This window comes from Bos indicus x Bos taurus, chromosome 3 (assembly GCF_003369695.1).
Source record: "Bos indicus x Bos taurus breed Angus x Brahman F1 hybrid chromosome 3, Bos_hybrid_MaternalHap_v2.0, whole genome shotgun sequence".
NCBI classification, from domain to species: domain Eukaryota; kingdom Metazoa; phylum Chordata; class Mammalia; order Artiodactyla; family Bovidae; genus Bos; species Bos indicus x Bos taurus.
In genome coordinates, this window is record NC_040078.1 from 67080089 (window position 1) to 67093446 (window position 13358).

The following is a 13358-nucleotide window of genomic DNA, read 5'->3' on the forward strand; positions in this document are numbered from 1 at the left end:
AAATATTAAGTAACTAGTATTTTTTGAAAAATTGTATGGTAGAACATAGATATTTCTTTAGGGGAGAGAGGAATAAATTATAGCTTAACTATAAAAAATAAGCTATTTTCATGAACTTTTGAAGCTTAATACTGGACCACTTTGAATGATTTTTTTGAAACATGAACACTTTTCAGTTTGACTCTTTGAATTTTTGATTTCTCATTTCTAAAATAAAAATTAGGGCCTTCCCCGGTAGTCTAGTGGTTAGGACGCTCAGTTTCCAGTACAGGGTTGGATTCCCTAGTCAGAAAACTAAGATCCACATGCTACAAGGCATAGTCAAAAATAAATTAAAAAAATAATTGCTGGATACTTAAAAAAAAAAAACTAACTAAAAATCATAAGTTTCTTCCTAAAAATGTTTTCTTCCTCAGGCCAGGATCAGTTGTGCCTACTACTCTGTTTCAAGGAATTAAAACTGTAAATCCAACATTTCGGGGGTATTCTCAGCAGGTAGGTCTTTATTGCTTAGAAATTTTAAATTTGGGGGTGTGTAATTATGCCAGTATTTTCTAGTGCTTTTATTTATTTATTTTTTTAAATTTTATTTTATTTTTAAACTTTACAATATTGTATTAGTTTTGCCAGATATCGAAATGAATCCACCACAGGTGTACCTGTGTTCCCCTTCTAGTGCTTTTAGCTTTGAAAAGTTTCACATCCAGAGATAAATTTTAACTTATATTTTCTGTATTTTATAGTTAAATATTTTTTTTCATATTTGGAAAGGTTTATTAGCAAATTAGAATTTAAGAGCAAAGAAATACAATCCAATAGATAACAAATATTCAGTATTGTATAATTTAAATCTTCCAGGGGTAAACAAGGTTTGACAGAAAGAAAATTCATAAAATAACTTCAATAGTACGTCACTGTAAAAGTGAAAATCTATTTTCATACAACAGGCTATAAAGTAGCTGAATGCTACCCCACCACCAGAATGCATTATGCCTTGCTGCTAAGTTGCTTCAGTCGTGTCCGACTCTGTGCGACCCCATAGACGGCAACCTACCTGGCTCCCCCGTTCCTGGGATTCTCCAGGCAAGAACACTGGAGTGGGGTGCCATTTCCTTGTCCATATAGTTAAATATTTTAATACTGTCATTTATTTCACATTACAATATGATCCAAATTTAATTTTTCACATACAGCTAACAAATGTAGCAAACAACAGATTTAAGAATTTTCTTAATCTGTTTTTAAAAGTTTCTTCATTAATTTTTGTGCTTACATTAATATATAATAGGTCTAGTTCTGGACTTTCTAATCTACTTCATTGACCTGTAATTTTTTTAATTGATACCAGTGGCAGTTTGGGGAGGAGGCAATGGCACCCCACTCCAGTACTCTTGCCTGGAAAATCCCATGGACAGAGGAGCCTGGTAGGCTGCAGTCCATGGGGTTGCTAGGAGTTGGACACGACTGAGCGACTTCACTTTCACTTTTCACTTTCACGCATTGGAGGAGGAAATGGCAACCACTCCAGTGTTCTTGCCTGGAGAATCCCAGGGACAGGGGAGCCTGGTGGGCTGCCGTCTCTGGGGTCGCATAGAGTTCCACACGACTGAAACGACTCAGCAGCAGCAGTGGCAGTTTCAATTATTGTTGTTTTATGTAATATTTTTTCACATTAATACCTAATCTTCACATATGTTTCCTTTGTTCAAAGAAATACCTGTTCCCTATTAACTTTTTCTTGTACAAATTCCTGTATCATAGGGACTTCCCTGATGGTCCGGGGGCTAAGTCTGTGTGCTCCCAATGCAGGAGGCCCAGATTTGATCTCTGGTCAGGGAACTAGATGCTACATGCTGCAGCAGAGCTTGCATGTTATAACTAAAAAAAAATCTCACATTAAAAAAATTTTTTTAAATCTCACGTAAGGTCCTAAGTGCCTCAGCTAAGACCCAGTGAAAGAAAAAAGTGAAAGTGAAAGTCTTTTAGTCGTGTCTGACTCTTTGCGGCCCCATGGACTTCTCATGGACCCCATGGACCCCATGAAATTCCCCAGGCCAGAATACTGGAGTGTGTAGCTGTTCCCTTCTCCAGGGGATCTTCCCAACCCAGTGATCAAACCCAGGTCTCCCTCATTACAGGCAGATTCTTTATCAGCTGAGCCACAAGGGAAACCCAAGAATACTGAGTGGGTAGCCTATCCCTTCTCCAGCGAATCCTCCTGATCCAGGAATTGAACCGGGGTCTCCTGCATTGCAGGCAGATTCAGACCCGGTACAGCCAAATAATTAATACATAAATTTGTTTTTAAAAATTCCTGGATCACAGACACTGATTTAGTAGATGTAACTTCAGTTCAGTCGCTCAGTTGCTCAGTCGTGTCCGACTCTTTGTGAACCGATGAATTGCAGCACGCCAGGCCTCCCTGTCCGCCACCAACTCCCGGAGTTCACTGAGACTCACGTCCATCGAGTCAGTGATGCCATCCAGCCATCTCATCCTCTGTCATCCCCTTCTCCTCCTGCCCCCAATCCCTCCCAGCATCAGAGTCTTTTCCAATGAGTCAACTCTTCGCATGAGGTGGCCAAAGTACTGGAGTTTCAGCTTTAGCATCAGTCCTTCCAAAGAAATCCCAGGGCTGATGTCCTTCAAAATGGACTGGTTGGATCTCCTTGCAGTCCAAGGGACTCTCAAGAGTCTTCTCCAACACCACAGTTCAAAAGCATCAGTTCTTTGGCATTCAGCTTTCTTCATAGTCCAACTCTCACATCCATACATGACTACTGGAAAAACCATAGCCTTAACTAGATGGACCTTTGTTGGCAAAGTAATGTCTCTGCTTTTCAATATGCTATCTAGGTTGGTCATAATTTCCTTCCAAGGAGTAAGTAAGTGTCTTTTAATTTCATGGCTGCAGTCACCATCTGCAGTGATTTTGGAGCCCAGAAAAATAAAGTCTGACACTGTTTCCACAGTTTCCCCCTCTATTTCCCATGAAGTGATGGGACCCGATGCCATGATCTTCGTTTTCTGAATGTTGAGCTTTAAGTCGACCTTTTCACTCTCTACTTTCACTTTCATCAAGAGGCTTTTTAGTTCCTCTTCACTTTCTACCATAAGGGTGGTGTCATCTGCATATCTGAGGTTATTGATATTTCTCCTGGCAATCTTGATTCCAGCTTGTGCTTCTTCCAGCCCATCTGGATGTACTCTGTATATAAGTACACGTTATTTCTCATGATGTACTCTGCGTATAAGTTAAATAAGCAGGGTAACAATATACAGCCTTAACGTTACTCCTTTTCCTATTTGGAACCAGTCTGTTGTTCTATGTCCAGTTCTAACTGTTGCTTCCTGACCTGCATATAGGTTTCTCAAGAGGCAGGTCAGGTGGTCTGGTATTCCCATCTCTTGAAGAATTTTCCGGTTTATTGTGATCCACACAGTCAAAGGCTTTGGCATAGTCAATAAAGCAGAAATAGATGTTTTTCTGGAACTCTTTTGCTTTTTCCATGATCCAGCGGATGTTGGCAATTTGATCTCTGGTTCCTCTGCCTTTTCTAAAACTAGCTTGAACATCTGGAAGTTCACGGTTCATATATCACTGAAGCCTGGCTTGGAGAATTTTTACTAGCGTGTGAGATGAGTGCAATTGTGCAATAGTTTGAGCATTCTTTGGCATTGCCTTTCTTTGGGATTGGAATGAAAACTGACCTTTTCCAGTCCTGTGGCCACTGCTGAGTTTTCCAAATTTGCTGGCATATTGAGTGCAGCACTTTCACAGCATCATCTTTAAGTATTTGAAAGAGCTCCACTGGAATTCCATCACCTGCACCAGCTTTGTTTGTAGTGATGCTTTCTAAGGCCCACTTGACTTCACATTCCAGGATGTCTGGCTGTAGGTGAGTGATCACACCATCTTGATTATCTTGGTCGTGAAGATTTTTTTTGTACAGTTCTTCTGTGTATTCCTGCCATCTCTTTTTAATATCTTCTGCTTCTGTTAGGTCCATACCATTTCTGTCCTTTATCGAGCCCATCTTTTAATGAAATGTTTCCTTGGTATCTCTAATTTTCTTGAAGAGATCTCTAGTCTTTCCCATTCTGTTGTTTTCCTCTATTTCTTTACATTGATTGCTGAGGAAGGCTTTCTTAACTCTTCTTGCTATTCTTTGGAACTCTGCATTTAGATGCTTATATCTTTCCTTTTCTCCTTTGCTTTTCGCTTCTCTTCTTTTCACAGCTATTTGTAAGGCCTCCTCAGACAGCCATTTTGTCTTTTTGCATTTCTTTTCCATGGGGATGGTCTTGATCCCTGTCTCCTGTACAATGTCACGAACCTCATTCCATAGTTAGGCACTCTATCTATCAGATTCAGTCCCTTAAATCTATTTCTCACTCCCACTGTATAATCATAAGGGATTTGATTTAGGTCATACCTGAATGGTCTAGTGGTTTTCCCTACTTTGTTCAATTTAAGTCTGAATTTGGCAATAAGGAGTTCATGATCTGAGCCACAATCAGGTCCCTGTCTTGTTTTTGCTGACTGTATAGAGCTTCTCCGTCTTTGCCTGCAAAGAATATAATCAGTCTGATTTCGGTGTTGACCATCTGATGATGTCCATGTGTAGAGCCTTCTGTTGTTTTGTTGGAAGAGGGTGTTTGCTATGACCAGTGCGTTCTCTTGGCAAAACTCTATTAGCCTTTGCCCTGCTTCATTCCGTATTCCAAGACCAAATTTGCCTGTTACTCCAGGTATTTCTTGACTTCCTACTTTTGCATTCCAGTCCCCTATAATGAAAAGGACATCTTTTTTGGGTGTTAGTTTTAAAAGGTTGATGTAACTTGGGGGCTATGAATTTGTATTTTTGATAAACATTCTAGATTGATCGAGGATTTTGAGACATAGTACAAAATTAGATAAAGCTTTAATTTTAAGCCAAACATACTTGAATTTGATATCTCTCTGAATTATTATTGTCTGATGAGGCAAATCCACATTTTCTTTACACCTTACTCCTCAAGTTTTTTTTTTTCAGTAACAGCAGTACTAAAGCTACTTTCAGATCATCTTCAGCTTTTTGTTCTTTTTTTTTTTTTTAAGTTTTTCTTGAGATACATCTTCAGTTTTTCATTACTTTTGTTTTCTAACTTTTTTTTGTTTTTTAACTTTTTAGAACTTAGGACATCCTATCCCACCAGTGCCCTATGTTCTGCGAAGTTGTATATCCACAGTGTAATGCTACATGTGTAGAAATCAATTGCTAACCACATTTTGTCTCTCAAGGTTTTCTCTCAAGTTTCTGCATACACATATTTTTAATGAAATGGTACTGTCTATGTTGCTTACATATAATAGGATGCTCAAGAATTCCTTCGATGTTTAATGGATCTGCTTCATGAAGAATTGAAAGAACAAGTCATGGAAGTAGAAGAGGATCCTCAAACTATAATGACTGAAGAGACCATGGAGGAAGACAAGAGCCAGTCAGATGTAGATTTTCAGTCCTGCGAATCTTGTAGCAGCAGTGATAAAGCTGAAAATGAAAATGGCTCTAGAAGCTTTTCTGAAGATAATAATGAGACAACAATGTTAATTCAGGATGATGAGAACAATTCAGAAATGTCAAAAGATTGGCAAAAAGAGAAGATGTGCAACAAGATTAATAAAGTACATTCTGAAGGAGAATTAGATAAAGATAGAGACTCTGTATCTGAAACAGCTGATTTGAACAACCAGGAAACTGTCAAAGTGCAAATACACAGCAGAGCTTCAGGTGACACTTTTTATAATTTGCAAATGATAGTGTTCCATTTGTGGACAAAGGGTGCAAGATACGTGTTCAAGATTATGTTTGTAATTTTACTGTTTTCTAAAATAACAATATTTTGTGTGTAGTTTGTGACCTTATAGTTCAGCCATACTAATTTAAAGAAGTAAGGAGGGGCTTTCCCTGGGAGCCCAGTGGTTAAGACTGTGCTTCCACTACAGGGAGTATAGGTTCTATCCGTATTCGGGGATCTGAGATCCCACATGCTGTGTGGTACAGCCAAAAAAAAAGAGGGAATTAAATAGATGTTACTTTTGCGCTTTCTAGTTTAACTAGTAGCTACTGCTGCTGCTAAGCTGCTTCAATCGTGTCTAACTCTTCGACCCCATAGACAGCAGCCCACAAGGCTCCCCCGTCCCTGGGATTCTCCAGGCAAGAACACTGGAGTGGTCTAACTAGTAGAGTTTAGTAATATTGGCATGTGAGTATTAAGTTAGTGTCATTTAAAGCAGATTTGTAAAAGAGCAAAATAATCCAAATTATAGACTATTAGATTTAGATTGCTGTCATTTGAGTCATGTCAGTTACAAAATATTTAGTGTATGCTTGGCATAGGAGTTTAATGTATTATAATGAACTCTGTTATGAGAGATTATACCACCGTCCTGGTCACTGTTCTTTTGAGAAAGAGCAAGTGGCCAAATGAAAGACAGTTGAGTTGTTTTGCATTTTACATTTATTTTTTCTTGGGTTAACTTGTCTTAGCTTAATGTGGTCTTTAATTCTCCAAACCACAGAAAATCAAACCGTTAGAGGTTCAGATTCTCTGATCTTAAAATAAATGGCAGACAAGGAACATAAAAACTTTTATCTTCTATAATTACTGAATAGTGGGCAGTACTGAATTTACTAAGGTTTTTGAATGAACCCAGCTTTTTTCTGGAGAAGAAGGATATTTCCTTAACCACAGGAATACTCGTGGTTCAGTGCGTTAATATTGTGCAGTAATACTTGTGTGCAGTGCATAAATGCCTTCTAGTCAAGAAAACCTGTCAGGCCCCTTGATTATACTGACATAATGTTTAGACGTTTAGATGTGGTTAGAAGTTGTTTAATCATTAGTTATGTAAAATTTCAGTATTGAAAGACTTAGCAGTCTGCTATCTAGCCTTTCCTCATAAAAAAACCTAATTAAGTGACCTACTAGTTCTTTATTGTTCCATAACAAGTCTATTCTTACAGTTAGTAACTAATTGATGACCTAGATCAGGGATCTGAGCTTTTACATTTTCTGATTGAAAAATGTGACAAAGACGATAAGTGAAGAGAAGGGAAGTCGCTCAGTCGTGTCTGACTCTTTGCGACCCCATGGACAATAGCCTACCAGACTCTGCCGTCCATGCGATTCTCCAGGCAAGAGTACTGGAGTGGGCTGCCATTTCCTTCTCCAGGGGATCTTCCCAACCCAGGAATCAAACCCTGGTCTCCTGCATTGCAGACAGACGCTTTACCGTCTGAGCCACCAGGGAAGCCCAAAATATGTAACATCTGGTCTTTTTAGGGATCATTTGCTAATCTCTGATCTTCCCTGACCTAGATTGTATTAACTTTATTCCCTTCTAAAAGGCCTAGAGTGAGTCTCCTCCTCTCCTCCTATTTTCTTCCCCTAGTATTATCAGTCTACTTTTAGTCATGGTTGAGATAGTAATGAGAAATGCTTCTGTGAAAGTCATAAAAGTCATTTCTTGTGCATTATCTGGAAAAATCTCTGAAATCATTGTTTCAGCGTCTTTTATGTACACTTCTCTTTTCTTCACTCAAATGCTTTTTTAGCAGTCTCTCGCCATGAAACTATGTTATATACTAGGAATCCAACAGCAAATCAAGATAGCTCTCATAGAGCTTATATTTTCTTTATTCATAATTTAATGCTCAAAAAATGATGTTTTTTTCTGACAGAGGGTTTTATTTCCTTTTATTACAGTAAGAATAAAATAATTTATAATTATTTCATGCCCAAATTTCTTCCTGGATTTTGATTACTATGTTAGTTTGGGAAGATAATCTCTTTTTCTCCCATATGGTTTTAAAGCTTTCAAAAACTGCCCCAATTTGCTTTAGTTTTTTAAATACTAAATTAGGACAAATACAGTCCTCTTCCGCTTTATATTTCCACTGCACACTTTCTGTATTGCCTACAACAGTAATGTGTTATCAACATTAATAATAACATTAACAGTAATTAATGCTTACTCACTTAGCAAGCATAATGTCTGTTGAGTATTTCACCTGACATTTATTAATGTGAATTGTGTTCAAAATCTCAAATGAAAAAAACTTTCTTTGACAGGTGGAATAATTTTACTATTTAAGGTAATAATACAAATTTTAAATATTACAGAATATATTACTGATGTCCATTTGAATGACCTGTCTACACCACAGATCCTCCCATCAAATGAAGGTGTTAATCCAAGATTATCAGCAAGCCCTCCTAAATCAGGCAATTTGTGGCCAGGATTGCCACCCACACACAAAAAAGGTAGAAGTTTCAGTTACTCAGGTTTCTTTGCTTTGATAGTTTAAAGTGTTAATTATGAAATATTATTCAGGCTTTTTAAAATTGACAGCATCATTTTATACAGCCATGATTTAAAATATTTTTGTGTGTGTGGCACAAATTTATGTATGACAGAGTTGACTCTTTTGGCATAGGGTTCTGAGTTTCAGCGCATGCATAGATTGTTAGGACCCCCACCACAAACACAGTGTAGAACAGTTCCAGCTCTCCAGAGAAGTCCCTCATAGTACTGTTCCATCCATCGTACTGTTCCGTTCCCTCCCAAGGCCCCAGCCTATCTGTTCTCTATTCCTACTGTTTTTCCTTTTCCAGAATGTCATATACATGTAATCATAAAGCACATAGTCTTTTGAAATAGGCTGCTTTCACTTAGCTTAATGCATTTGAGATACAGTCACATTACATGTCTGAATAGTTCTTTTTTATTACTTAGTATTTCATTGTGTGACTGAACTCAGTGAGTATACTCACTGAAGGATATTTGAGTTTGTTTCCAGTTTTTGGCAGTTAAATAAATATTTATGTACTAGTTTCTGTATGAACATAAATTGTCACTTGTTCAGGGTAAACACCTGGATGTGGGATGATTGGGTTTTATGTTTTATGCTTAATGTTGCGTGAAGTTAAAGAGTCTTTATGACTTTGTGTTAGAATTATTTAAAGACATCAAAGGCATAAAAAGCATGATCCATAAATGAAAAAAAATTAAAATCTTTCTTGGCAAATTATTAAGAGAATGAAAAGATTGGGAGAAAATATTTGTAAACCACATAGCTGACAGAGGACTTGTATCTAGAATATATAAAGAACTCTCAAAAACTTAATAGAATCCTTTCTTCAAATAAAGCCTTACTTGGAAGCAACAACAAATAAGTAAAAGCATAACTGTTCTGGTTGAAGTCAAGATGGGGAGACTGAACCCTTTCTATTTCGTCACAGTTTCTCTTTGAGGATTTTTGGTTGTTTTTTGTGTTTTCTTTAGGTAGTGCTTTTGAATGGTATTTTGACAGATTTTTTCAGCAGAGTAATTTTGCTGTTAATAGTTTCAGAAAAAATGTAAAGAAACTATTTTGATTTCTAAAAGAAAAAATTCTTCTATACTTGTTTTTCAATCCTAGTTCAATCTGCATTATCTCCAAAGAGAAAAAAACAGCACAAGAAATACCGAAGTGTTATTTCAGACATATTTGATGGAACAATCATTAGTTCAGTTCAGTGTCTGACTTGTGACAGGGTGAGTATGTGAGAATTATAATACACAGGAAATTTCTTTCAAATGCTTTAAAAAAAACTGACGATGGTATGAGAAGTTTTAATTCCTTCTCTTTGCTATTGATGATTATACTTATATTTCAGGTGTTTGCATAAGTATAAATTGATTCTAAGACTAGAACTTGTTTTTTGGAAGTAATAGCAGCATACTTTTTTAAGGATGGGTCTTGACTTGTCATTGAACAGGCATGCATTAGCAGGAAGAATTAACTCAGTTCTTCATCTCTGGTCACAAATAAAGGAGATATGTTGCTCAGCAACCAGAATTTGAAACACATACATATTCTCCCAAGGCTGATGAAATTAGCAGGAAACAGTTGTTACTGACTTGTACAAGGCTATGAATGTATCATCTCACTTGGTTATATGGTTTGTAAATATTTTCTCATGTTAAGATTGGATTCAGATAATAAAAGTAGTATCAGGTTTATACAGAAGATACGTAAATTAATATCATCATGAGATTTTTAATAATACCTCTAAATTCCTGAACTTCATAGAGGTTTTAAGAATGGTTTTACTTCAGTATAGTGATGAATATAATTAAAATAAATGTAAAATGACATATCTCAAAAAAGAAATAACCCAAAGAAAGTTTTCTGTTATTGTGTTAGAATTAAGTCAAGTCTAAGGGTTTTCAATAGTCTATTTTAATGTATCAGTTATTTAAATAGAAATATCCTGAAATGTTTTCAGCTGTTTAGGTTTTGCATCTTGTTTTTTAAACTACATTTAATAACTATCACTAGAGGTCATTTCCAAAAATAAATGCAGTAGTGATAAACAGTTTGAACCTCAAGCTACAGTGGCTGGGTGTGAGGTACTTCTGTTTACCACTGTGTTCTCAGCTAATGGGGATGTTGGTAGTTATGGTTTATGTGAAGATAAAATTTAGAACAGTTCCCGGTGCAAAGCAGTTTTGCTTTAGTTGTTACTTTTGCTTTATTACTATAAAAAACAGTTTGGTGTTTGGGTTTTTTCCTTATTATAATTTGCTTGGATCTTTGCCGTCTAAAATCTGTCCTCAGGTGTTTGTGCTGGATTATTTTCATCCCATTCTTAAAACACAAAACAATTTTAGGTGTCTGTAACCCTCGAGACCTTTCAAGATCTGTCCTTGCCAATTCCTGGCAAGGAAGACCTTGCTAAACTGCATTCGTCAAGTCATCCAACATCTATAGTCAAAGCAGGATCATGTGGCGAAGCATATGCTCCACAAGGGTGGATAGCTTTTTTCATGGAGTATGTGAAGAGGTATGTGTGTATTTTCTTTGTTATTGGTTCATTGTTAAAGCTGCTGTTTCTGCTGTACTGGCAGAACATTTCCTTTCTTTTTTCTGTCAATGATGTTTCAGGTTTGTTGTCTCATGTGTCCCTAGCTGGTTTTGGGGTCCAATAGTAACCTTGCAAGATTGTCTTGCTGCCTTCTTTGCCAGAGATGAACTAAAAGGTAAGAAATACAAAATAGTTTTCATCTGTGGCTAAACTGTTGTGAGTGAGCTAAAAGATTAGTAGGACTAAATATGAAATGTATTCATAAAAGCTAAATTTTGAGGCAGCTTAAATAGTGCTTGCCCATATTGCCACAGTGCCAGCATCTATCATGACGACATAAATACTATAAGTAATATCCTGAAATAACTGATACAAACTCCTGTAGTACTAGACAATAGTAGTACTACACTAGTACTAGTACTAGTACACTAGACAAATAGATATTTGAAGTGTGTTAAATCTGCTCTGAGATTGAAAAAAGAGAAAATTCAGCCAGTATAAAAGACTGTGTATCTGAATTAGTCTGAATTTCTAAGTAATATTTAAATCTAATCCTTCACTATTTTGGGGTGCCAGCACCTTGCTTCAGCATACAATAGGCAGTCTGAATTTTGTTGAGTGAATAAGTGGGCACAGTGTTATTTGAGATGGGCCTTCTGGGTTGAAAACAAGAGGGTGTTGTAGACAAGATTAATATGCTGACTTGAGCAGAGACTGAAAAATGCATTACTGTTCTACGGGATCAGCGTGAGAAACTCAAAGAAGTGCAAAACCAAAAGAAAATAGCTTGCTTTTAGTTGGAGAGGAATAACCAGGTCTGTTCTATCCTCAGGTGACAATATGTACAGTTGTGAAAAATGCAAAAAGTAAGTGTCATTGGCAGTGCTTTTAATTGCATGCTTTGTATTTTAAATGATATTTTTCTTGGTTATTTGAATTGGACATGTGAGATTTGTCCTAGTAAAAATGAAGAAACCTATTCTGTAAAACAAATTCAAGGTTAAAAATTTAACAAATTTAATAGGATTAGCTAATATGTGATAGTGTATTTTGAGATAAGGTAAGTATGTCATTTTGCAAAAAAGCATTTTCCATATATATTACAGACATATACTAGGATATATAACATGCATTTTTATTACCTAGGTTAATTCTGCCATCATAAATAATGCAGTATTCTCTTCTGGTTTCTCACCATAACAGGCTAGATTTAAGAAGTGAAAGTGATTATAAAGTGCATAGTTTCAAGTCTATGTAAAATTCAGAAAGGTTATACTGTCTGTAATGTTACCTGCTATATGAGGGCCAAATAAAAAAGACAGATAAGAAAAGTATGGAATTGAGGAGGGAGGAAAGCTCAAGAGGGAAGGGATGTATTTAAATCATAACTCATTCAAGTTGTATGGCAGAAACCAGGACAACATTAAAAAATAAGTAAAATATGAACAATAAAAAGCATCATACTATTTAAAAAACAAAAAGAATGATTTTGTTTCTTTATACTAGCTACCTTTTTCTATCTTGTGATAAATTTAGGCTTTTAAGTCTTCTTGGTGATGAGTTAGAAAAGAAAAATGAATTGAAAGCAAATACGTTTGAGGTAGAATGAACTAGAAAGTTTTTCTGAATCTCTCTAATAGAAAAATAAAGATCTCCTAATAAGATACAAAATCTTCATAATGCAAACTTCTGGCTTTTGTCAAAAATCCAGGGAAATGTTGATCTACAGCTATTTGTCTTCATGACAAAAAGGTAAAGTGTACTGTTTGGTCAGTAAGGAAGAAAAGCTGCCTGTACTTTCTAGAAAAAAGTACACTTCTAGTGAATTGGAAAGTATTTATTATCAGTTTGTCCTGGAAGCCACAGTTGATAGCTGAAGACAGAGTTGGCCCAGAGGGGGAATCTTTCTTGGGAAAACAGTGCCAGCTAAAAAAAAAAGGTAATAGTGAAGGTGAAAAAGAACTTGCATCCACCCCAGAATCCAGAATCCAAAGTAGAGATCTGTCAGTGAAAGTGAAGTCGCTCTGTCGTGTCCGACTCGATGCGACCCCGTGGACTGTAGCCCACCAGGCTCCTCAGTCCATGGGATTCTCCACGCAAGAATACTGGAGTGGGTTGCCATTTCCTTCTCCAGGGGATCTTCCTGACCAAGGGATCAAACGTGGGTCTCCCACATTTCAGGCAGACGCTTTAACCTCTGAGCCACCAGGGAAGCCCTGAGATCTGTCAGGTATATGTTAATATTGATTATTGGGAATTCTCTGGCACTCTAGTAGTTAGGACTCTGTGCTTTCACTGCCAAGGGCCCATGTTTGATCCCTGATTGGGAAACTAAGATCCTACCAGCCATGTGATATGGCCAAAAAAAAATTTGATTATTAATAATAACCATTCTTTATCTCGTTATTAATTTCCACATTTAGGGGTAAAGATTGTAGGGACTTCCCTGGTGATCAAGTGGC

At 36.7% G+C, this 13358-nt stretch overlaps 1 protein-coding gene across 5 annotated transcripts in view; it reads left to right on the forward strand.

The window, feature by feature from the left end:
* The window catches only part of USP33 (ubiquitin specific peptidase 33), a 59330-nt gene that overhangs the window by 31373 nt on the left and 14599 nt on the right, over positions 1–13358 (forward strand). For 2 of the 5 annotated variants that reach the window (XM_027536839.1, XM_027536842.1), the window contains 7 exons: positions 417–495; positions 5357–5774; positions 8170–8310; positions 9468–9583; positions 10703–10875; positions 11001–11071; positions 11729–11762. In XM_027536839.1, the coding sequence (XP_027392640.1) occupies positions 417–495; positions 5357–5774; positions 8170–8310; positions 9468–9583; positions 10703–10875; positions 11001–11071; positions 11729–11762 (1032 nt within the window). Of the gene's footprint in view, positions 1–416; positions 496–5356; positions 5775–8169; positions 8311–9467; positions 9584–10702; positions 10876–10976; positions 11072–11728; positions 11763–13358 lie in introns of all 5 variants that reach the window. The other 3 variants (XM_027536838.1, XM_027536840.1, XM_027536841.1) reach the window with 3 other exon arrangements.